At 34.8% G+C, this 25,483-nt stretch overlaps 2 protein-coding genes across 3 annotated transcripts in view; both read left to right on the top strand.

The window, feature by feature from the left end:
* Positions 1 to 645: 645 nt before the first annotated feature.
* LOC101891101 (E3 ubiquitin-protein ligase RNF220) lies at positions 646 to 5,450 on the top strand. The gene is made up of 2 exons (XM_005178161.4): positions 646 to 1,264; positions 1,377 to 5,450. The coding sequence occupies exons 1-2, from the start codon at positions 845 to 847 to the stop codon at positions 2,346 to 2,348; spliced, it is 1,392 nt and encodes a 463-aa protein (XP_005178218.1). The 5' UTR covers positions 646 to 844; the 3' UTR covers positions 2,349 to 5,450.
* A 1,498-nt stretch (positions 5,451 to 6,948) lies between these two features.
* Positions 6,949 to 25,483, top strand: part of LOC101891914 (protein winged eye) — a 150,864-nt gene continuing 132,329 nt past the window's right edge. For both annotated transcript variants that reach the window (XM_005178167.4, XM_020034949.2), the window contains exons 1-2: positions 6,949 to 8,915; positions 13,658 to 14,790. In XM_005178167.4, the coding sequence (XP_005178224.1) occupies positions 13,956 to 14,790 (835 nt within the window). In that variant the 5' untranslated portion in view covers positions 6,949 to 8,915; positions 13,658 to 13,955. The remainder of the gene's footprint in view (positions 8,916 to 13,657; positions 14,791 to 25,483) is intronic.

The following is a 25,483-nucleotide window of genomic DNA, read 5'->3' as shown; positions in this document are numbered from 1 at the left end:
TTTACAAATTTAAATAATTTTTCATTCAACATTTTCAATTACAAAATTGGTTTGACAGTTCATTGTCCCAGCAGCTGCGTCGACGCGTCTACCTATATTCTTCTACCATGGCGTGACCACACTGTAGCCACATAACTGACCACAGGGTTCTCAAGTGCTGCCGGCTAGCGCCTTAACTTGTTTCCACTTTTTATCTTGTCGCATATTGTTGTAGCTTGCACAGGTGACTTTGGTGTAAAGATCAGCCAAAATGCAAGAGTTTGGCTTACACAGCACGTGTAAGAAACAACTTATTGAGAGGCGAATTCGGTGAAAATTATTGGTCTGTTCCAGAACCTGCGAGAATCTACTAGTTTTGCCAAATTTCTCCGATATCATAAAGGGAAAATCGGTTATCGTAGTAAAAACTTTTACATTCTTGCAGTTCTGGAATAGACCATAGATTTAATAGCTGAGCGACATTTATATCCCCTTGTATCCAAGACACAAGAACAATCCATCTAATCTTTAATAGTATAAATCCGCTATGAAGTAAAAACAAACTCTCCATTAAACACGCAACTATCGATTGTTGCGTAAAACAGACAATTTTGAGTGACAGTGTGTATCCCACTTTCGAGTCGTCAACACCAAAAGTCCCAGCAATCGATTAATCAAAAGTCGACTTACGGCCTATGTATCCCTAACAGCAACCGACTGAAAGAATCACAAAAAATCTAAACAATCAAATAAATATTGTTAAATATAAGATAAAATCTGCAAAACTTAAAGTTGCAGTTAAGAATTGTGTTAATTATTTAATTCTTGTCACATGGATTTGTAAGAATTCCAATCGAGTCCATCCATGGCTGCTGCACAAACGCCTAGAGATTTAATCACAACAACAACTACAACGCCAGCTGCAACAACAACAACCAATGCATCGATACCATCATCATCATCTTCAACAACGATATCCCTGCTGGCGCCAGAAAATGGTGGTGGTGGTGGACACATAGAATGTCCAAATTGTGATAAGAAATTACTGCCCCATGAAGTGGCTGGTCATGTCAACGAGGAGATGCAACGTCTTAAACAGACGCTACCGATAACAACAAGAACAACAATGGTGGCATTGCGTGCTGCCAGTGAGGAACTGTTTGATCGTGATGAGGAGAGTACCACATCCAGTGGTAATGATGGTGGAACGACAACAACCAGTGAAAGACGTAAACCTTGGTCAGTATTCCAAAGGGTCCAAAGGAATCGCCAATCACGCATGAGGGTGAGTAGAATATCATGCAAATGGGCTTCTTATAAGGCTTCTTTCTAGCCGGATGTAGTTTAGAATAGCTGAACGAAAAAGAAACGAAAATAACCTATTGTCTTTCTTTTAGCGTAACCGCAAACGTCCTGTTCTGCCCGAACATCCATGCCCTGTGTGTAATGTAAGCTTTCCCCAAGATGAAATACAACAACATGCCGAAGAGTGTTTGCGTCGCAGTAATCGCACAGCAAATGGCCGCAGCAATAGTGATGATCATTCCAGTAACGAAGACGATCCCACCGGCGAGGAATATGAAGAATATGAATGGGCTGGCCAGAAACGTATACGTGTCTCAAGTCTACTACAAGGTGGCTACGCTGCCATCGGCATAGGTCAAACCATAACCAATGGCAGTAGTGCTGGTGGCAGCAGTAATCGCCTAAATGGCCAGTCAGCAGCAGCAGATGATGATGAAGAAGATCTCAATGTCGATGAAGATGATACACACATCTATGGCCCGTCACAGTATGCCGAAAATGATGTTATACCCTCACACATTATGGACGAAGATGAGAGTGATGTTACCTCATATATGAGACGTTTGATTACCGCGGGTACTTCCCAGACATGTACGGCCCGAACCACAAACACAACCACCACAGATAGTTTACAACATTTGAATTCCTCCTCAGCTATATTGAAAAATAATAATGACATAAGTATAGATAATCTGCTGCCAACGGCAATAACAAGCACCACACCATCAATACTTAGTACGGCGTCTTTGACATCGGCCACATCATCAGCATCATCGCCTGCCGTCGACTTGCTAAAGAACGACCAAGAACCCAAAACGCCTGCTCAATATCAACAAATTATTGATTCATTAAAGGCCAAATTGCGTCATTATGAACAACAGTATATTCCGGGTAAATATAAATGCCTCATATGCCTCGATGACTATCGAAATCCGGCAATATCGGTGGCCTGTTGGCATGTCCATTGTGAACAGTGTTGGTTGCGTTCGCTCGGTGCCCGTAAGTTGTGTCCTCAGTGTAATCTAATTACAACACCCAAAGATTTAAGACGTATCTATATGTAAGTGATTCGAAAATGACAGCGAAATTTGTAGATGCAGTGTGGGTTCAGGGGTTAGTCATCTCCGGAAGAAATTTAAAGTTCATTGAAGGTTGAAATTGATTGAAATTTCAGTTAATGGTAGTTGGAGTAGTACCTATGTGAGTTACAACCTATGTTAAAGTTAAAGGATGGTACAATATTCCTTTTGAAAAAGGAATTAGAACTCTTACGGAAAGCATTGACCAGAAAGCCGAAATAAAAATAGATTTGTGTCGATTATCTAAGGCCAGTTATTCGATCTTCAATATGTGTCAATAACTATAGTATCCGGGCCAATATTGATTTATGGAAATGAAAGTTGCCCATATGTGGCAACCTATACCAAAGACTTCACGCAAGATTGAAAGTGAATCTTTTGGCGATTGAAGAAGCCCCCGGTCCTAAATTGGTTTATCAATTCCCTGTTGTTAATGGACAGTCTAATTTGCACAAAACAGTTTAGTCAACTTGGGCAAATTCTAATGAGGCATGGGATTAAAAATTTGCCCATGTAAGGACAAATCATTGCAAAGCCATCAGATTGTGATTCTTAAGATGATAAAGGAAACTCACAATGCTACATTGGCGTATCAATTCCCTGCTGTTGTTGTGGCAGCCCTGAATGTTTGCCTTGGGCAAATTTTGTCCATATGAGGACAAACGATTGCAAAGCCTTCAAGAGAGATTGAAACCGACTCCTTTGATGATTAAGAAAGCCTTCAATTTCATATTGGCTTATCAACTCCTTGTTGTTCTTGTGGCACCTTCATTTTTGTAGAATAATGTAGTTGCGCTGGGCATTACTGTACACTTTTCTGAGGGTCTTCTGGTATATTGTATTCATCCTGGGTTTCTATAAGTAGTTTGTCGCTATAGTGGTTTAGAGAATTAGCATCGAATGTAATTACAGTTTATCAGGTGGATGTCAGCCACGAGATATTCATGATCAAGTCATAAAAGCCCATAGGACCCAGGCAAAGAGATGAGAGGATGGTCCCCAAGGGAAGAATATTACATCTTGCTAAGGCTAATTCAAATTTTTAACGTTTATAGGACATTTCCTTGAGATCTGCAAAAAGTCTTTTGGAGAGGTGAATCAAGTCCTAGTGATCCACAATGGAATGATAAAAAGCGTCTGCTAGTCAAGACTTCAATTGTAACCACTCATAACCTACAATATTCAATAACATCCTCACAAATTTCCCAATAGCAACAAATGGAATGATCTCAAAGATGGAAGAAATTGAACGTTCAGAGGGTATTTTCTAGCGATCCGCCAGAATACTTTTGTAGAAGTGGACCAAAACCATAGATTCAATACGGTTTGGTTTGATTTAAGGTTGTGCAGCTACAGAGAAAGATGAAGACCTTTGGTCTATTGTGTATTAATGTAGAAACGAGAAGGAGATTATAGACAGAAGTAAAGTTAGGAGGTTGGTGATAGAAGGGAGTTTGTTCTTCTCCCCGAGATTAGCGGCCAGATGGCATTAAATACCTTCTAACCGGTTTCGAATTGACATCTTCTTCCAGCTTCTTCGATGAGAGATTTTTTGATGCTACGTAATAGTATTTGCTGGTTTAACAGTCTCATCAACCGTCTTGGATCCGCCTCGAACTAAGAAGAAAGTTGAAATTTGAGGATAGGAGAGATGTAGGAGCGAGAAAGTGACAAAAGGTTTTAGAAAAAAGAAGTATAGTAAGCAGGCCTTCACATAGCCTACAGTAGGCAGAAACACTGTTGTCCCAGATATCTGTCAGATATCTTATAATGCAGTGACCAATCAGTATGCCAAACATGATTCTTTGATCAGACCTACTAAGTGTTCGAAGGGAGTTTATTTTTCTCCTTGAGATTTCAACCTCTCGCGTCCTGCATTCTTATGCAACAGCTGAAATTTTGTTTGTTGAAACGGCTAATTTTAGTTTTAACGATGCTTCCTAGTGATCCGCCCATTTAAGACATTTGGAGAAGTGGATCAAGGTCACGAGTTCCAGGTAGGCGAGTTAGAAACAAAATTGTACACAGACATAGGCAGACAGTAATTATACCCTCAGTCATATGGCTGGAGAGGGTATATATCATTTGATATTCTTGCTATATTTAAATATTTCTCTTAACAAGGAATCTGATATGAATATGTAATTTATCGGAAATTATGATTTCGCATAAAAGTGGATAAAATTTTTCGATTTTCTTCAAATTTTGCACATACCAATATTTTGAATGATCCTAACTATAAATCCCGATCGCCTTTATTAATTTTAAGGCCGTCTGAAAACACTACCTTGTCTCTATTGGTATAACTCCACAAATCGGTTCGAAATCTAACTAAGTGGACACGTAACCGTCGATTCGATCAATTTTTCATGAAATATCATTTGGTCATCTTTAGAATATAAAGTGGGCGATGCCTTGAATTGCAGTCATTGGACATTTTTCCATTATTTAAATTGAAACACAAAATTCAGAGGCTAGAATATCAGGATCGAAATTAAGCAAATTGAGGTCACTTCAAGTACCACTGATAATCAGCAGTCAGTTTTTTTCGACATAATGAACACATGTTAGAAATTGAGAAGCGTTTTTTTTACGAATTTTTGAATTTTTATAACTCGCCACCACAGTCAGTTTTTATGTTTCGCAGTTTCTACGTTAGGGATAGAATTAGGATTAATTTTGCGTTTACAAATTTGGAGGTTATGTCCTATAAATCTCTTTTTATACCTCCTCATATTCGAAAGTCTTTGAGACTAATCAAATGTAATTCGAAACCTCGAAACATTTTAATTCCAATTCGCGAATTTCATTTCCAAAATTCGGTTTTAAAATTATAATATTTAATTTTAAATACTTTTTCAACTATTCAATTTAAATTACGAATTATTTCATTTTAAAATTTAAATTTTATGGCTTTCCATCTAATATTTGGGGTTACTACTTCATTGTGAACAAATTTGATTTTGAGGCGGGGTACTTCTCCGACTACCATAAAATTGTTTTCTTTTCTTCTCTTACGATTTGAACCCCGAAAACTTGAATCACACCTAGAAACGCTGCTTTAAATTCTTTCATTATTATTTTTTTTTGTTTTATTTGTTATGTTTAATTTATCGTCTTACCTATTTCTCTTGTAATATCGTCCAATACATATTCCATTATTTTATTGTACATTTTAATTTGCAAAGCCTCTATGTATATCCCATTAGAGATATACTCACACATTTTTTTAAACTCTCTGTAGAATGTAGATTAAGTTTTATTCGATTTAATTACTTTTAAAATATTTTTTTTTCTATTTTTTGGCTAAACTTAAATGAAAAAAAAGAAAACCAAGAAAAAAAGAAACAGGTATTTTATAGAAATATATGAAAAAAAAATTGTGTTTAGCTTTTAAGACTTCATCAGTGCAGTTACAATAAAACAAGAAAAGAAAACAACAACAATAAACATAAAGAACACAAATAAAGATATACCATATTAAATAAGTGTTTTTCTTTTATAATCAGAATAGAACACATTTTTGATTAGAATTTACCAATTTACCTCCTGTTCAAGAAATGGAATGGATAGGTTGAGTATGGGGGCTTACCTCAAATCGGAACCAAGTTTAACCAAATCCTACAGATATATTCTTAAGGTGCATACAACAACTTGTAGCAAATGTCATTGATAGTGGAAGCTTTCATTCATTAAAATAAAAAAATGTAAAAATTATGGGGTTTGACTTTGTTGCAGTTTTTTTATCTCACCCTGTATAAAATAAATCTGAAATCGGAGGAAGTTATATCAAAATCTAAACAGATGTTTACCAATAACGATAACACTATTCCTTAAATTATCTTTTAATTGTGTTAAAGTTGGAAATTGCTTCATCCTTTTTAACAAATCAAAACAAGCTCGTCAAAAGCTTTTTCTACCCATCGGTCTAAGATGTAGGCCTACTGTTATTTCCTAATTTTGTCTGAGTCAAGGAAAGTTTCCACAGCCTCTACATTGACTCCTTTACTAAAATTAGATAAAAGGATTAGATTTGCGCGGAAAAATATGTCGTTGAAGGCAACAAAAAGAGTTTTACACTTGCCATAGACGTGCATAAAATAACGAACACTGCGGTTACTAGGCCGGGTTTGTACTTCAGCTCCAAATGTAGGGTGTTGGTGCTGAAATGTCTATAAGAAACTTGTAATTAAATAAATAATTAAACCAATTAATTACTAACTTACAATTTATGTATCAAATTTTCTCCTAATCAATTCAATTGTGAGTAACTCCAACCGCCACTTAAAGTTTCATAATTAACGGCGTCAATGTGATTTCTCGGTTGACATGGTATTCTAAGTAGATGAGTAACAGGGTTTTATAGCTCAAGTTCTATAAAAATTAAATATAAATACACAAAAGGGCAAAATTTTTAGTTTTAGTTGATGTTTAATTCAAAACTAATCATTTTTTATACTCTAAACACAAGCAAAATAAGTAAAACAGATGTCAATTGCTCAAAAACAAACAAATCAATCGATTTCTACCACATTTCGATATTACCAAATCGATAATTCATTAATTCCCACAAGCGACCTATACATCCCTATTAAACAGCGATAAGAGACACCAACAACTAACTCACGACGGTACGGATAATACAAGATTTACCACGAAAAACCATACTCCTTGAATTAAGAAAAAAAGAAAAAGAAAATGAAATCCAAGAAAAATGCATTCAAACAAACATGGAAATAAACAAATAACATAAAAACTAGTGAAAGACGCAATGTGAAGAGAATTGAAAGCGAACATGTAGTGCGTATAATCAAAATGAATGAATTTTGTGTGATGGCGGCGTAGAAGGAAGAATAAATAGTTGGATGGCTTGCAAGCAAATAATAAAAGAAAACAACAAAAAGAAAGAATAGAGTGGAGTATTGCTCGAAGTGTGTGACATCGTCGTCGTCGATGAGACGACGAAAAAAGTGATTAAAACAAAAAAGTGAAAACTTGAAAAGTTACTTTTTTATTTGGTGGGGATTTGCTTTGAAGTGGTTTGCTTGTTTATTTTTGTCGTTGTTGTTGTTCCCCATTGACGTCGCCGCCAACGTTTGCGTTGTTGTGAACTATAACGTCGCTGCCGCCGTTGTCATTTGTTGTCTTTGGTGTGTGTGTGTTGTGTATGGCGGCTGCCTCTGTGTGTTTGATGCGCACAAACACTGTTAAACGTAAACATGTCCGTTCGCCGTCGCCGCACGCTCTCGCTGACTGCCTGGCTGACTCGTTTAGTTGGTGTGCCATGTCGTTTCAGTTTTTGATTTCGTGTTTGTGCTAAAACAACAAAGCCGTCGCAATTTTGCAACATATAGTCAGTGAGTGAGGTTGTATCTCTACTGCAGCCCTCCCTAATGCCCCTCTCCCACACTCAATTACTCTGATTGAGGGGCCACAACACAACATTGTTGTTGTACGTTCTGTGTGTCAAAAAGCAAAAAAAAAAAAAAAGAAACGAAAAAAATAAGGAATCTGTGATTTTTATTTCCAAAGAATTCTAAGAAATTTTGAATGTTGGAATTGGAAAAAAAGGTTTGCCAAGAATAAGAAGAATACAAAAGCAAAGAAAAAGATAAAAGTTTAACCAGAAAAGAATCATCCTTAAAGTTTCTCCCCCCGCGATACTTTTTGTTTGTGCTCCACTGCATACAAATGAAAAAAGGAGTTTGTGTGTGTGTGAATCTGTGTTTATTTCGTGTTCGGTTGAAAAAAAGGGTTCCTCGAAAAGATAAAATAAACAAAAAAAGAAATACCTAACCTACCAAAGGAATAAAAGAAAAGAGTTGAAAATAACAAGCAGAAAAACAAGTTGATTCTGAGGCACGGGGAAAAAAATGCACAACAACAACAAGTGAGAAAATTTCATAAGAAATGCATCCATAAGGAAGTGCAAAAGCAAATTGTAAAGCCGCGCGCCAGTTAGACGAAGAAATCCAATCGGTTCGAAAGTAAGCGAATAGTTGGCCGGTCGCCGCGCCAATCGTTTGTAGTGCTGGCGTGAAGAACAAGAGAACCCCATTGCCCCGACGCCATCTCGAAAATTCCAAATAACTTTTTTAAACTATAAAATTGTGAAAAATGACCCATAAATTTTAATTAAAAAAAAACAACCACAAGTGAAAAAAAGAATGTTTTTAAATGTTCCATACAACAGAAGCAACAACAACAACTGATTAATTATGTCATGTTATATGCAAAGAATCTCCATTTAAAATTGTGCGTTGAAAAATTCAATAAAAATTGTATGTCAGCAGCAGTACGGGAAAACATGTGAAACTGCTTACAAAGGGGCAGAAACCCCCCTCCAGCATCGCCACGTCCGTTTTTGGAGTTTTATAGAAAGTTCTAACGAAATGCAATTTTTCTGTATGGTTTTTGCAATTGTGTGTGGTTTCCTGTATCCGTCAGATAAATAAATAAATTTTATGTTCAAGAAAAAAAGTTGAAAAACAAAGCAAAGGGAAAAAAGTGAAAAGATTTTTTTGTGAAAAAAGTATGTGAAAATCAAAAAAGGTGGGTTTTATAAAGGAGACAAAACATACGAAAAAAACCATGGCAGAATTAATTATTATAACTAAAATTTTGCCACGTAAAAAACTAATTGAAAAAAAAATCCGAATCTAAATGCATGCAAGTGGTGCGATATTTTTTCTCCAATAATTTTATTAGAGTTGCTCCGAAATTTGCAAAATGTTCACAAAAAATACAAAGTGATTTAAGTTAATGTCGATTTTAAATTAAAAATGTGTCGAAAATTCAAGCAGAGGTAGTGCACATAAACATAGAGTTACAAGTGCATATTGTTGCCGAATGTTTAGTGTGTAATTTCCAGAAACATCGAATAAAAACTCCCTCCAATGCATTTCCAATTAGGACCCTGCCGCCCCCTTTTTCGTTGCAGTTGGTCATCTGTAAGAGTAATGTGATGTCATTACTTTAGTGTAGTGCATTTAATTGTTGGATTTGTAAACTTAAATAATATTACCCAGTGTTTAATATTTCCGACTTAAAGAAGAATCAGGAAATTTGGTTTCCATTTGCTGTCATTTTCTTTTCCTTACAACATTGCCGGCCTTTTTAACATCAGTTAGACAACAGAAAAATATATGTGATGTCATTAATTTAGTGCAGTGAATTAAATTGTTTCATTTTTAACTTCAAATAATATTGGCCAGTGCTTTTAATTTGCAATTTCCAAATTAATAATCACAAAATTTCTTTCTTTGCTGCGTTTTTTCTTGCAACATTGCCGCCCTTTTTGTACATCAGTTAGAGAACAGTAAGAGCAACGTAATGTCATTGCAGCATTACCGTAAGTGTATTAGGTGATCTCTGAGAATGCATTTAAAGGAAATACAATACCCTTTCAACCATGTAATTTTTCATTAAATCTCTGTTTTGTGGGTGGGAGAGGAGAGGGGTATTTCACCAACTCATCTTTCTCATGCAAAAACATGAGAATAGTGGCAATTGAAATTGCCTTGTGTTGTACATAATAACTCCCCGAGTTGACAACAAATAATGAGAGAGATCTTAAAGGAAAGGAGAGCGAAATTACCTTTGACAACTAATCGAAAGAAAAGAAATTTGCCATGGAATTAACAGGCAATGGAAAAAAGGCATAATTTGCAATATTTTTAATGGATATTGATGAGAAATATAAACAGAATTGTTGGATGGGTAAATATACTTGAAAGATTCGAAGTAATTAAAGTGTATTTTTATCTTCATCTTCCTTAGAGTGATACCTACAAGGAATCTGATCATTCAAATGGATGAGGGGTTGACTATTAAAACAGGAAAAACTTGTGGATTACAAATTTATGAAACATAAAGAATGTTCGTACATCCCGCGACAGAGTGTAAATTAGAATTTGCCTGGCGTCACAATTGACAAGATAATGGTCGACCAAAAGTGACTAAATTGGGATAAATTGAGAAATATTCGAAATTAAAGAATTTAGCCATGGAATTAATTGCAGGGAAATGGAACAAGATTTTACACAAATTTATAGGATTGGTAAATATGATTGAAATGTGCACCTTTTTAAGTAAATAAAGTGTTTTTTATCTTCTCCTTTAGAGTAATACATGTAAGGGATCTGATGTTATAAATGGATGAGCATATACAGTGCCCATTAAACAGAAAAAAAAAAAACACTTGTGAATTACACATTTCTAGAAAAGGATCTAAACACGTGCGAATGAGAATTTACCTGGTGTCACAATTGACCAGCTTTTGGTCGTCCAGAAGTGACTAAATTAGGATAGAAGGGAATAAATACATTTGAGAACAATCGGAAGAAAATAATTTCGACCCGGAATTATTTGCCAATGGAAAAATGCTTAATTCGAAATATTTCTATTGGAAATTGTCAAGAATTTTAGTCAGAATTGTGGAGTGGGTAAAAATAACTAAATTATTCGCCTTTTTAAGTAATTTGTCTTTTATAATCTACTTTAGAATAATACATACAAGGAATCTAATCATTCAAATGGATGAGCATAGACAGAAAATATGTGAATTACAAATTTCCAAAAAAAAAAAAACATAAATAAAAAAAATTCGTACCATCTCGATGGGAAAATCCGATAAGTAGATCAAAAAAATATGTAGGCAAAATAATGAGATGTGCCAATTGGAGTTTGCCCCGCGTCAAAATTGAACAGCTTTTGGTGACAACATAGATATAGACGCGATTAATTACATTTGACAACTAATGGAACGAATTTTACCGAAGAATTATTTATTTGTCGAAGGAAGAAAGGGATTTATTTGTGAAATATGAACCATAATTTTAGACAAAGTTGTAGGATTGGTAATTTAATTTGAATTATTCGAATTTTTGACATAATTAAAGTGTTTTTTTTTTCCTTCAGAGTAGTATAGAGCTGATCAATCAAATGAACTAAGGATATTGTACCAAGAAAAATTAATAATTTATCTTCTGTATCTGATGTAAAAGGAAAGGAAATCCTGAATGTAAATTAGATGTGTAAATTAGAATTGGATTGACCTTATAATAGGTCATCGGGCAAATACGATGGAATTAGATTTGAAAAGAAGATATGTTGGGCGAAGTCAAAACCAATTCTTCAATTGAAATAAATCAAAACCTTTTGTACACGCCAACGATATTGTAAGAGTAATGACGAAGACGGCAGATCTTTTAACTTTGAAGACTCCTCTGGAATTGGTGGCATGTTTGATGACATTTTATACGCAACACCGACGTAGTCAGGGTCAATTTTTAGATATTTTCTGAACACGTTGCTTGTAAAAACTAATTTTTGTTTGTCCTCCGAACTGGTCTAGGAACATATTTGTGTGGCGCATTCCTTGTTTTTCAGCAAAAACAGTGAAATTTCAAACTCAAGTATTTCAGATTTTTTATTGTTGTAGATTATGAATGCTAGTGGGATGTTGAATAAATCGGCCGCTTTCTTAACCTAGAACACCAAAGGGCGTAAAACTAGACAAGAGAATAGGTGCCGGTTAGGGCAAAAACTTTTGATCTGAAGAAGGTCTTAGAAGGAGTTTCTTTTGTTAATGGCTCATTTTAAGCATGAATTCGTCGACGGCATGATTCGTTATTCGGGTATGCAGCTTCTTCAGAACTGCTTATATTAAGATCAAATGGCCGATGGATGTTTGGACGGAAATGTTTTACGTTTTTCGGGGTGTAGCGTGGTGGAGGATCCTGAGGTAAATACCTCCGATATAGTTTTTTTTCTTATAAACAAAACTACTAAATGACTTCTTCAGAAAACTCTGGAACTTACCTAATGACAACCACCATAGAAAAGACCTCATAAGACTTTTAAAAAGAATTTCCATTTTTTTTATTCTTTCAAACCGAATATACCTCCAGAAGGAAGGTGAACTCTTTGATAACTTTTTTGATTCGTTATCTCCGCCATCAGACATAAAGTCTGTTTGGCATAAAGATTTAGATTTCGGAAAGTAGGTTATTTTCGTTGATAGCAAACATAAATTGGTCACCGGAGCAGGAAAACATTTGATCTAAGTGCGATAATAGAAATATGGGCTATTGATATGGGATATTCTTATCAGGATGACAAACCATTTTTTTGCAATATTTCAATGATTTTGTTTAGAATCAAAAAAAAAAAAAAAAAAATCAAAATAAAATTAGTTTTGAAAAAATATGGTTATTTTTTCCAACATTTTCTATCAGCGATTTGCTCAGAAATGGATTTCAAAACTATTTCAGAGGGCCTAAGTGGCAAGAAATTAACTTTCCATGAACAATGCTTGAAAATGTGACAACAATAAGCGTTTCTAATGCAGATGGGTGACGCCTGTGTATTTTCCAGATATATTTTTATACCCTCCACAATAGTATGGAGGATATATTAAGTTTGTCATTCCGTTATTAACACGTCGAAGTATGCATTTTAGACCACAGAAAGTATATGTATTCTAGATCAGCATAAAATTCTATGTCGATCCGTCTGTCCGTCTGTGGATATCACTAGCTTCCGAACGAAGCGAAGTTGGTTGATTGAATTTTACTCAAATGTATATAATGTCTACAGGACTTTCGGTATTGAAAATGGGCCATGTAGGTCCACACCTTCGTATAGCCCTCATACAACGGTACCTCCCGATATTCGATATTTTGATGATTTTATCGACATTATTCACCGGACATTTTTCAAATTTGGTATTTGAAGTTCGTAATGAATATTACAGCCCATGACAGAAAATCGTCTGTGCAGGTCCACGTCTTCGTATAGCCCCTATATAACGGCTCCTCCCGATATTCGGTATTTTGATGATTTTAGCGACATTATTATCCGGAATTGTTTCAAATTTGGTGTTTGAAGTTCGTAAGGGATACTACAGCCTAAGACAGAAAATTGTGTGTGCAGGTCCACGTTTACGTATAGCGTACCTCCCAATATTTGGTACTTTGTTGAGTTTAGCTACATTATTCACCGATTTTTTTAAGTTTCGCATTTGAATATTGTAATGTCTTATGACAAAAGTTGCCTATATAACGGGTTCATTCAGTTTTTTTAATTTTATTTATTTTTTTAATTTTATTTATTTTTTTAATTTTATTTATTTATTTTTTTGATAATTGCCAAATTCGTTCTAAATGGAGGAGTGTTTTCCGAATTGCAGTTTTCAAAATTTTCAAAATGAAAAAAATATCGTACCACTTGTTTGTTAACACTTTGCATTGAAAACAAAAATAAAGCTATGTATTTTACCTCCCTTTCCGTAGCTAAAAATATGTGAATTCCTCAAACGTTTGAAATTTCTCACAAGAATACTCTCTCTTCATCAAGAAAGGGGTGATAATGGAAATATACCTACAAAAATACTTGAAATACGTTCCTTAAAAATGTTTTGAAAAAATAAAAATTAATATCAATAAGAAAAATAAAAAAGTCAAAAATACCGTGCGACTTAAATCCGCAAAGCAACAACATCAAAAAAGAAAAAAATTAACAACAAAACCGTCGAAAAAAATTAAAAGCCTAGCTTTTTTGTTGAAATCAACAGGTGCCAATCGATTTTAAATGGCATCATTCAATACCAGTTCTCAGTCCAGCTCCTCCCAACACCAACAACAGCATCAGCCACAACAACATCATTCTCAACATCATCATCATCATCATCACTCAGGCGCAAATCATTCCAATGGCGGTGCTACTGATGTCTTAAATTCCACAACTCTGGGTGCAGCCGGCGGTCCTAATACTCAAACACATGCCTCAAATCACCACTCTCCGTTTTCCGTCGGCCATCATCCGTCGTCGTCGACTTCGTTGCATCACAACACAATTGCTGCCGCCCACCACCAACAGCAGCAGCAGCAGCAACAACATTTTGAACGTTCCAGTTCCTCGACGACCACAACTTTTCTAGTGCCAGTCACCTCTTCGGGTCTGGCCCCACTTGTCGACACTTCTACCTTCCTAACGGCAGCTGCGGCTTCGCCTCACTTCGTTACCTCTTCACCGGTCACTTTCAGCTCACCGCATGCTCCGAATGTGGGTGCTGCCTCATCGTCCACCTCATCGTCGTCGTACACGTTTGTCCAGATCAAACGTGAACCCTGTCAAGTTTCGGAAGTGACAACATCCAATAATCATCAGCAGCAGCATCACCAACAACATCATCATCAGCAGCAGCAGCATCACCAACAACATCATCATAAGCAGCAGCAACATCAACAACATCATCATACAATCGGTTCCTTGACATCGGCGGCGAAGACTATGTCCTCGTCGACCCTGACGACCCTGGTGAAAATTGAAGCATCCTCTCCAAAAATCCACGAAATGGATAAGGCTGGTCATATGACATCGGCGGCGTCGGCGGCGGGTGCTGGCAACATGGTGAATAGTTCAAGTGAGTAGAATCTGAAGAATTTTTTCCTATTATTTTTAAAAAATGTTTTGAAATTAATTTTTGGGGTCTTAAGAGGGGTAAAAGTTCTGGGAGAGTAAATTTGCCATGGGTTAAGCTTTTGTTTAAATTATTTACGGAACAAGGACCGTCAAAATTGTAGAGCATTTTTCCCGATTTTCTAACAAAAAATGGTTGTCGGCAGGAAAACTTTATGGAAAAGGCTGAGATGCACAAAAACTCTGGCAGATACCCTACTGAAGCTCGACTAAAATGAAATCTCTCGAGGAGTCCTTAAACCATTTTGATACCATTTGGGAATGGAAGGCAAATATATTTTGAGAATATCCCTCGAGAGCTTTCATTTGAACCTCGTTCCGGCAACTAAAACATATTTTGTGCAACTCAGCATTTTCTATAAAGTTTCCCTACCGCCATCCTATTTTGTTTTTGGTTAAAAAAATCCAAAAAAATTGATTATCTGAATTTTAGGAATAAAAGATATAAAAATTCTGAAAATACTCCTCAAGTACCATATTTTTAGTGCAATTCAATATTTTCCGAGCTGTTTACTTATCGTGATTGTGGGCACTCGAAAATAGCTATTTTTACTCGATTTCGCTCTTAGAGTAAACTCTTACTCTATTTCGAACATTTTGATTCCCACTCTTATTTTGCAAACAGGAGTAATAACCGAGCGCCAAAAGAGAGCGGAGAGTAGGCTTTATTATTTATGTGGAAGCGCTTGTGAGTTAGTCATGTTTGAAACTAAGAGTGGGATATACCGGGTGATATGAAAAAACTGCAACCAAATTCAGACTGCTGTCATTTCTAAGCCATTCGTCCGACAGCTGTTAAAATTATTCCAGTCATAGCTCATTATATTGTTTACAAACGTACAAAAGCATTTCGGTGAGGATTTTCCAGAAAACAAATTTTTCGTGTTGGAATTCAAGCCTGATAGTGTGATTTCTTTACATTTGGCTTGAAAACCACAAGTGGCTATCGTTAGAGCACTCCAGCATTAAAATGTGAATAAATATTTTGTGTTTCGTACCATAGCTTGTTACGGTGATACTGGTAGCGTAGCCCGACGTCAAGAGTGTGGACGGGAGACAACAGCAACATCAGCAGAAATGGTTCGAAATGGTAAAGAAGCGAATTGATCGAAACCCGTGTCGCAATGGCCGAAAAATGGCTCGTGAGCTGAACATATCGCAATATTCCATTCGGCAAATATTGAAAAATTAGCTCGGGGTAAAGCCATAGAAATTCCAAAAAGTAAAAGACCTTCCACCGCAACAGAAAGAAAATAGAATCAAAAGAGCTAAAGAGTTGCTTCGCTTGGCCGAAAAAGTGGTGAACTGCCGAATTTGGTTTTCTCCGTTCTCCGATGAGAAAACATTCGTTGTTCAGCAGTTTGTAAACAAACTAAATGATCGAGTTTACTTGCCAAAGAGGTCAACTGAAAATGTGCACCTTCGGTTGGCCAACAGAACTCAAGTGCCGGCCATGGCGATGGTGTGGACCGCCATAACAGCCGATGGTCGCTCTCCGCTCGTATTAATCGATCGTGACATAGGAATAAATGCCGAATATTATCGCAAAAATATTCTAGAGGGTGTATTAAAGTCTTGGGCACGCACACATTTTGTTCGCAGACCTTGGACATTCCAACAGGACTCAGCACCACCGCACTCAGCACGCGCCACCCAAGAATGTTTTCAAAATGACGTTCCTCGCTTCCAAATTCCAGCGCACAATAGCCACCAAAATCTCCGGATGCCAATCCATTGGACTATTGTGTCTGGAGTATTTTGAAAATCAAGGTTGGCACTAAAAAAATACCAAAGTGTCGATCACCTCAAGCAAGCGCTTCGCCGGGAATGGGCCAAAATACCGCAGACCAACATTCGGGCAGCGTGTGACGGTTTTATTGGCCGTTTGAAGGCCAACTTCGTGCCAAAGGTGACCAATTCGAACAAATCTAAACCTATTCTAAAAATTGATGATATTTCCGAAATTTTTTGGCTCTCATTCAATAGAATTTAAAAAATGTACAAATTATGATTTTGACTTTTTTGCATTTTTTTTATCTCACCCTGTTCAGGCGTGGATTTTTTAAAAATATATTTTTGGGGAATTAACTACAGGCGTAGATTTTTTTTAAAAAATATTTTATTCAGGGTATCATTACAGGCGTATTTTTTTTTTTTTAAATATTTTATTCAGGGTATCAACTACAGGCGTAGATTTTTTAAAAAATATTTTATTCAGGGTATCAATTACAGGCGTAGATTTTTTTAAAAATATTTTATCCAGGGTATCAATTACAGGCGTAGATTTTTTAAAAAATATTTTATTCAGGGTATCAATTGCAGGCGCAGATTTTTTAAAAAATATTTTATTCATGGTATCAATTACAGGCATAGATTTTTTAAAAAATATTTTACTCAGGGTATCAACTACAGGCGTAGATTTTTTAAAAAATATTTTATTCAGGGTATCAATTACAGGCGTAGATTTTTTAAAAAATATTTTTATAAAGGACCAATCAACCAGGCGTAGATTTTTTAAAAAATATTTTTGTAAGGGACGAAACTTCAGGCGTGGACATTTTTAAAAATATTTTATTCAGGGTATCAATTACAGGCGTAATTTTTTTAAAAAATATTTTATTCAGGGTATCATTACAGGCGTTCTTTTTTAAAGATATTTTATTCATGGCATCAACTACAGGCGTAGATTTTTTAAAAAATATTTTATTCAGGGTATCAATTACAGGCGTAGATTTTTTAAAAAATATTTTATTCAGGGTATCAACTACAGGCGTAGATTTTTTAAAAAATATTTTATTCAGGGTATCAATTGCAGGCGTAGATTTTTTAAAAAATATTTTATTCAAGGTATCAACTACAGGCGTAGATTTTTTAAAAAAATATTTTATTCAGGGTATCAACTACAGGCGTAGATTTTTTAAAAAATATTTTATTCAGGGTATCAATTACAGGCGTAGATTTTTTAAAAAATATTTTATTCAGGATATCAATTACTGGCGTAGATTTTTTAAAAAAATATTTTTATAAGGGACCAACTTCAGGCGTGTACATTTTAAAAAATATTTTATTCAGGGTATCAATTACAGGTTTTTTTAAAAATATTTTTATAAGGGACCAACTTCAGGCGTGGACATTTTAAAAAATATTTTATTCAGGGTATCAATTACAGGCGTAGATTTTTAAAAAAATATATATTATTCAGGTATCAATTACAGGCGTAGATCTTTTAAAAAATATTTTATTCAGGGTATCATTACAGGCGTAGATTTTTTAAAAAATATTTTATTCAGGGTATCAATTACAGGCGTAGATTTTTCAAAAAATATTTTTATAAGGGACCAACTTCAGGCGTGGACATTTTAAGAAATATTTTATTCAGGGCATCAATTACAGGCGTAGATTTTTTTAAAAAATATTTTATTCAGGGTATCAATTACAGGCGTAGATTTTTTAAAAAAATATTTTTATATTCAGGCGTGGACATTTAAAAAAATATTTTTTCTAGGGGATCAACTACAGGCGTAGACTTTTTTAAAAAATATTTTATCCAGGGTATCAATTACAGGCGTAGATTTTTTTAAAATATTTTATTCAGGGTATCAATTACAGGCGTAGATTTTTTTTAAAAAATATTTTATTCAGGGTATCATTACAGGCGTATTTTTTTTTTTAAATATTTTATTCAGGGTATCAACTACAATATATTAATAAAAAATATTTTTATAAGGGACCAACTTCAGGCGTGGAGATTTTAAAAAATATTTTAACAGAAGACCAACTAAAGGCGTGGATTTTTTAAAAATATATGTGTACATTTTTAAAAATTTTTTCCAAAATCTTTCCATTTTTATTTTTTTGGGTCTTCTAGTCCTCCTCTAAAAAAGCTCACTTCTAACTTTTACCCACAAAAACATTTTAACATTTAAGATTACAAATAAAGAATCCCCCTTAAACCTACATTCCCAAACAAGCAAAGGACAAAAAAAAAGTAAGTGAGCATCAGCCAACAATGACAACAACAACAATTGTAGTTATCCTTGTAATCGAAATGGCTACAGCAATTATCGATCGTCATCGTTATTATTATATCTTTTCGAATTCATTTTATTTCTATTATACCATGACTTATATTAAATGCCGAATAAATCTAAAAGTATTCTAAAATTTGATGCTATTTCCGACATTTTTTGTTTTCATTCAAATAAAATATTAAATCGGATGAAATATATATATATATATCGGATCTATAGCTATATCTGAACCGATTTTGATCAAATTTGGCATACTTATTTTCAGGCCTAATTTGTAAAATTCCATCCTCTTTCGGCTTATATTACACATTTGCTGCACAATAAAAGGTAAATCGGACGAAGAAATATATGGGAGCTACATATAAATTTTTACCGATTATCTTCAATTTTAATAGGGTTCTTCTTTAAAAAATCCATGTCACAATGTCGTAGGGGTGCCCTTAAAAATTCATAAAAATTCACGTTGTAAGCCCTTAAGGGTGCCTCCAAAAATTCTTAAAAAAAAAATCAAAAAATTCGTTAAAAATTCCACGTTCTGAAGCCTTCAGGTGCCTTGAAGAATTTGTTAAAAAAATAAACTTTTTAAGGCCTTTGGTGCCTCGAAAAATCAACGTTTTAAGGCCTTTAGGTGGTTCCAAAAATAATTAAAAAAAAACAATCCAAGTCATCAGATCTTTAAATTCCTCTTCGATCTTTAAATTCCTGCCTCGAAAAATCAACATTTTAAGGCCTTTAGGTGGTTCGAAAAATAATTACAAAAAAAAACCAATCCAAGTTATCAGATCTTTAAATTCCTCTAAAAATTCTTAAACTTTAAAGCCTTCAAAATTCCACATTGATGGGCCTTTGGGTGCCTTCAACACGTTAAAAAAAACCCTTTAGAGACCTTACAAAAATTCCTTTAAAAAATAAATTTTAAAGCCTTTAGGTGCCTTCGAAAAATCTAAACAATCCATGTTTTAAGGCCTTAAAAAATTTTACGTTGATAGGCATTTGGATGCCTACAACAACAAATCTTAAAAAGAGCAGGATATAAATCCTTTGGTTTCCTCCAAAAAATTTATTTAAAAAATCGACGCTTTTTTGATAGTCTTCGTCCTTGGGACAAACAAATGACTTGTGCAAAATTCCATATGGATCGGGCAGCAAATGCGACGGACGGACATGCATAAATTGTCTTAGAATGTGATTCTATGCAGATCATCAAAGGGATCTGGATCTGGGTCTATCTAGTTTCCTTTTGCCTGTAACAAACAAATGTACAAAGGCATAATACCCTGACCACCTTGTGGTGTAGAGTACCAAGTTTGATTCAAATCGGATACACCTTTCGAGAGTTATTGTGATCATCAGCCAGACAGAAGGACGGATGGACACCCCTAGATCGTCTCCAAATGTCTTGAAACGAATTTGGTCCAAAGAGACCTAGGGTCTAACACCGCTATTTCGATGAGGCTCGATTTGGCCGTATCAAATGATATACTATATATCCTCCCTCTCTAGCCATATGACTGAGGGTATAACTATCCTCTAATTCTCCGTGGGTATAAAAATGTAGATCGACACCAAATGTCTTGAAACGGATTTGGTCTAAAGAGACGTAGGGTCTAACACCCTTATTTCGATGAGGCACGTTGTGGCCGTAACAAATGATATATATCCTCCCTCTCTAGCCATATGACTGAGGGTATAACTAGCCTCTAATTCTCCGTGGGTATAAAAAATGTAAAAATTATGGCGTTTGACTTTGTTGCAGTTTGTTTTTGCCTCACCCTGTATACCCCTTATTAGCCATTTGGTTGGGGGTATAATACGCTGCTCTTACTTGATTGCCCATATTCGAATGTAATAAAAATGTTAATTAAAGAAATTAAGTAGTAAAAAATTTAATTAGAATCAAGAGGTCTCCTATTCTCCGAGCGTGGGCCCACCTCGTAATAAAATCCCAAAAAAGTCAAAACTTCATAAAAAAGTAAAATTTTATTTTTTTCCAAATCAAAATGCAAACAAAATCAAAATTTTCTGCCTCGTTTTTTTTTTGGCAAAACTCAAAATAACGCAGTATCAGCAACAACAAGTTGTTCTATTGTTGTTTTTTTTTTTTTTGTTTTTGGCATTTTTTTTGTGTTATTTATTCAGTGGTCTAGTGCTTCCACTCAGCATACATCACAGAAAAAAAAACAGCAAAAACATAAAAAAACAACAACACAAAAATAGCTGGAATACGCACCACCTGTGGTGCTTTAGGGGTATTCAATTCGAATTCAGTTCGAAAAAAAAATTAAAAAAAAAAATGAAACGAAAAGAACGACAAAACGTAAACGCACACAATAGCCACGGGTGGATGGATGGCTAGGCATGGCATGGCAAGGCAGGGAGGTAGGCAGAGGAGGCAAATCCCCAAAAGATATGAATAATTTGGTCTAAAAGCGATTTGATGGGAGGTGATGGTGGAGCAGGCGGGCAGGAGGTTATGCGTGTGTTGTCGCTATGTGTTGAAGAAGAGTCAGGGGAGGGGTGTAAAACATAGGTGGCTTTACTGCTTGGTTAACAATACACCAACAACATCTAAAGTAGATTTACTCGTTCATGCGTTGCGTTTTTTTTTTGTATTTTTTATTTTCGTTTAGAGAGAATTAAAAATATAAAGTCATAGGTCCAACAACAACAACACGACCAAAATTCCACTTTATTTTGCGCCCCAAAGATAAGAAGTCTAAGAAAGTGACAAACGGTCAATTTAAAGTGGCAAAATGACATGGAGGATTTTTTGTTGTTGTTATTGTTGTTGGCTTTTTTGGTTTGTTTACTTTATTTTGTTTTTCTAGCTAGCCGGCCAACCAGCCTGCCTGTCCATCAGCTGATATGTGCCGGCACACAAGGTCTTTGGTAATCTCAAACAGCGTTTGAAAATCGTTTCAAAATAAAGATTTGGAAATATTTTTTTTGGAATCTACTTCTAAATCTTTTTCAAGAATTTTTGAGGACTACCTAAAGGCCTTACAGCGTGGATTTTTTTTAAAGAATTTTGGAACGTAAACCAAAAGGGGTTATCTAAAAGGTAAGGAGGTACTCTAAAGTCACTAAAACGCCAATCGCCCCTTACTTCACCCTTATCTCCCCTTACTTTGTTGATCGCTGCGAGTATCTCCTATATCCTATAACAGAAAATTTTCTTTTCAGATCCCCACGCCTTCGTATAGCCCCATATAATGGTACCTCTTAATATTCGGTACTTATATGGTATTAGCTAAAAATTTCAATAGAATTATCTGAAACATAGCATTTGCAGTTCCTAAACGGCACATCCGTTTCTGGCAGATAATGGGCTTTAGAGGTCCACGGTTTTGTGTGGACCCCATATTTTCACTGGAATTGTTTCAAATTTGATATATGGAGTTCGCAATGGGTACTACATCCTTTGACTGAAAATTTCCCGTAGAGATCCACGACTTTTTATAGCCCCCATATAACGGCACCTCGCAGTAATCGATATTTTGATGAATTTAGCTACATTTTTCTACCGAATTATGTGAATTTTGGTATTTAGAGTTCGTAGTAGGCACCACTTTCTCTGGCAGATAATTTTGACTGTAAAGGTCTACGTTTCTAATATTCGGAATTTTTAAAATGATAACGGCATTTCTTCAACGTCACTGTTCCCATTTTGCAAATTTCTTTTCAAATGGTGGAGGGTATTACAAGTTCGGACTGGCCGAAATTCGCTGCTTTTTCACTTGTTTTTCTAAAAATGGTATCCTAAAAGCTAAAGCGCCGTAAGTATTTAACAGTGGATATTTCTACGACTTTTTGAGAAATCCATGTTGTCAGGCCTTTGAGAACCTCCAAAAAAAAAAAAAAAAAAAAAAAAAAAAATTAAAAACTCCTTTATGAACGCCCTTTAAGGCGCCTCTTTTAATTGTTAAAAAACACAGGTTGCTTCCAAAAATACTTTAAAATCCTCGATAGAACATCTGAAGAATGCATCCAAAAAAAAAAAAAAAAAAAATCTGGCTTGTAAAGACGGTAGGATGCCTCCCAATTTTCTTAAAAAATCCACGTTATCAGTCTTTGAGTGCCTCCAAAAATTATTTAAAAATCCAAATTGATTTGATTAAATGCCTTCAGGATTCCTCCAAAAATCCTTAAAAAATTCAACAAATCTAAAAAAGTCAGGTTATAAATCCTTAAGGAAATTTACAAAAATTCTTTAAAAAAATATACGTTTTAGGGCCTTTAGGTGCTTTCAAAAAGTAGTTAAACAATCCACGTTCTAAGGCTTTTAGAGTGGCTCCAAAAATTCTTCAAAAATGAATTGCAAGGCCTTTAGCTGTCTTCAAAAATAATTAAAAAAATCCACATTGTAAGGCAATTAGGGTGGCTCCAAAAATTCTTAAAAAATTTCACGTTGATAGGCATTTGTATGCCTTCAACAATTCTTAAAAAGTCGGGATATAAATGCTTAGGGTTCGTCAAAAATTTATTTTAAAAAATCGAAGTTTTAAAGTATTTAGGCGCCTGGAAAAATTTGTTAAAAATCCACGTTTTAGGGCCTTTAGAAGTCTCGAAAAATTTGTTAAAAATCCACGTTTTAAGGCCTTTAGAAGTCTCAAAAAATTCGTTAAAAATCCACGTTTTAAGGCCTTTAGTAGCCTCAAAAATTGTTTAAAAATCCACGTTATCAGGCCTTTGATTTCCTCAAAAAAAAAAATTCTAAAACCTTAATGGCTTCAGGGTGCCTTCAAAATTTCTTTAAAAAAATCCACGTTCTAAGGCTTTTGGGATGTTACAAAAAATCTTAAAAAATCGTCCATGTAAGGCCTTTAAGGTGCCTCAAAAAACTCTTTAAAAGTTTTGCATTTTTAGGCTTTTTGTGATGTCTTTAAAATTTCTTGGAAAACTTTTCTTGGTAAAGCCTTAAGGCTGCTTCCAACTTGTTTAGGGTGTCTCCAAAAATCCCTAAAAATTCCACGTTGTAAGGAAAAAAATTCTTAAAAAAATCCATGTTGTAATGCCTTTAAGTGTCTCCAAAATTCGTTAAAAAATCCACATTGCAAGGCCTTTCGAAAAATTGTTGAAAAAATCCACGTTTAAGGCCTTTAGGTGCCTTTAAAAATTCTTTAAAGAAATCCATGTTTAATGCCTTTAGGTGCCTTTAAAAAAATTCTTTAAAAAATCCACGTTTAAGGATTTTAGGTGCCTTTAAAATTCTTTAAAAAATCTACGTTTAAGGCCTTTAGGTGCCTTTAAAAATTCTTTAAAAAATCCACGTTTAAGGCCTTTAGGTGCCTTTAAAAATTCTTTTAAAAAATCCACGTTTAAGGTATTTAGGTGCCTTTAAAAATTCTTTTAAAAAATCCAAGTTTAAGGCATTTAGGTGCCTTTAAAAAATTCTTTAAAAAATCGACGTTTAAATCCTTTAGGTGCCTTCAAAAATTCTTCAAAAAATTCACGTTTAAGGCCTTTAGGTGCCTTAAAGAATTCTTTTAAAAAGGCCTATAGGATGGCTTCAAAAAATCCACGTCAAAAGCTTTTATGTATCTTAAAAAATTCTTTAAAATATAAAAGTTTTAAGGTCTTTGGATGCTTTTCAAAATTTTTTAAAAAATTCACGTTTAAGGCCTTTAGAAAGTCACAAAAATCTCCAAAAATCCTCCATGTAAGCCCTAAGGGTGCCTCAAAAATCACTTTAAATTTTTTTAAGCTTTTTGTGGTGCTTTTAAAAATTCTTTAAAAACATTTCATGTTAGAGCTTTAAGTGTGTCTACCACTTGTTAAGGGTGTCTCCAAAATCCCTAAGACCTTTAGGGCGTTCGAAAAATTCAATCAAAAAATCCACGTTGTAGCGCCTTTAGGTCTCTCGAAAATGTTTTAAAAACCCACGCTATAAGGTTATTTGGGTGCCTCCAAAAAATCCACCCAGTAAAGCCAGTATAATACCTCCTATAATCCTTAAAAAAATCCATGTTGCAATGCCGTAAGGATGCCTCCAAAAATCCTTAAAAAATCCACGTAGTAAGGTCTTTAGGGTGGCGCTAAATATTCTTTAGCAAAGCGACATTGTAAGACCCATAAGGTGCCTCCAAAAATTTTAAAAAATCCACTTTGTAAAGCCACGTTGCAAGGTCTTAATGGTGCCTCTAAAAATTTCCCAAAAAATCCGAGCTGTTAGGCCTTTAAGATGCCTTGAAATTTCTTAGAAAAAATCCACAACGTAAAGCCTTTAGGTTGCTTCCAATTTTTTTTAAATTCCCTATAGAAAGCCTGAATGATGCCTACAAAAAATCTCTAAAAATCTACATTTTAATTTCTCTAAAAAAACTACGTTGTAAGACCTCTGGGGTATCTCCGAAAATTCTTTAACTCACCATGTGTGCCAACATTTATTTAAAAAATACATTTGGTAAGGCCTCTTTTCCCCAAAAAATTCTTCAATAAATCCATGTTTTAAGTCCTGCATTTTTTATCGACATTTTAAGGCCTTTATTTTGCCTCCAAAAATTTCTTTAAAAAATCCAAATTGTGGGGCTTTTAGGGCCAAAAAATCAATATTATAAAAATTTATTGCCCCTTGAAAAATTCTTTTAAACTCAATTATTTAAAGCC

This window comes from Musca domestica, unplaced genomic scaffold (assembly GCF_030504385.1).
Source record: "Musca domestica strain aabys unplaced genomic scaffold, Musca_domestica.polishedcontigs.V.1.1 39, whole genome shotgun sequence".
Classification (NCBI taxonomy): domain Eukaryota; kingdom Metazoa; phylum Arthropoda; class Insecta; order Diptera; family Muscidae; genus Musca; species Musca domestica.
This window is presented reverse-complemented; position numbering and strand designations above follow the sequence as displayed.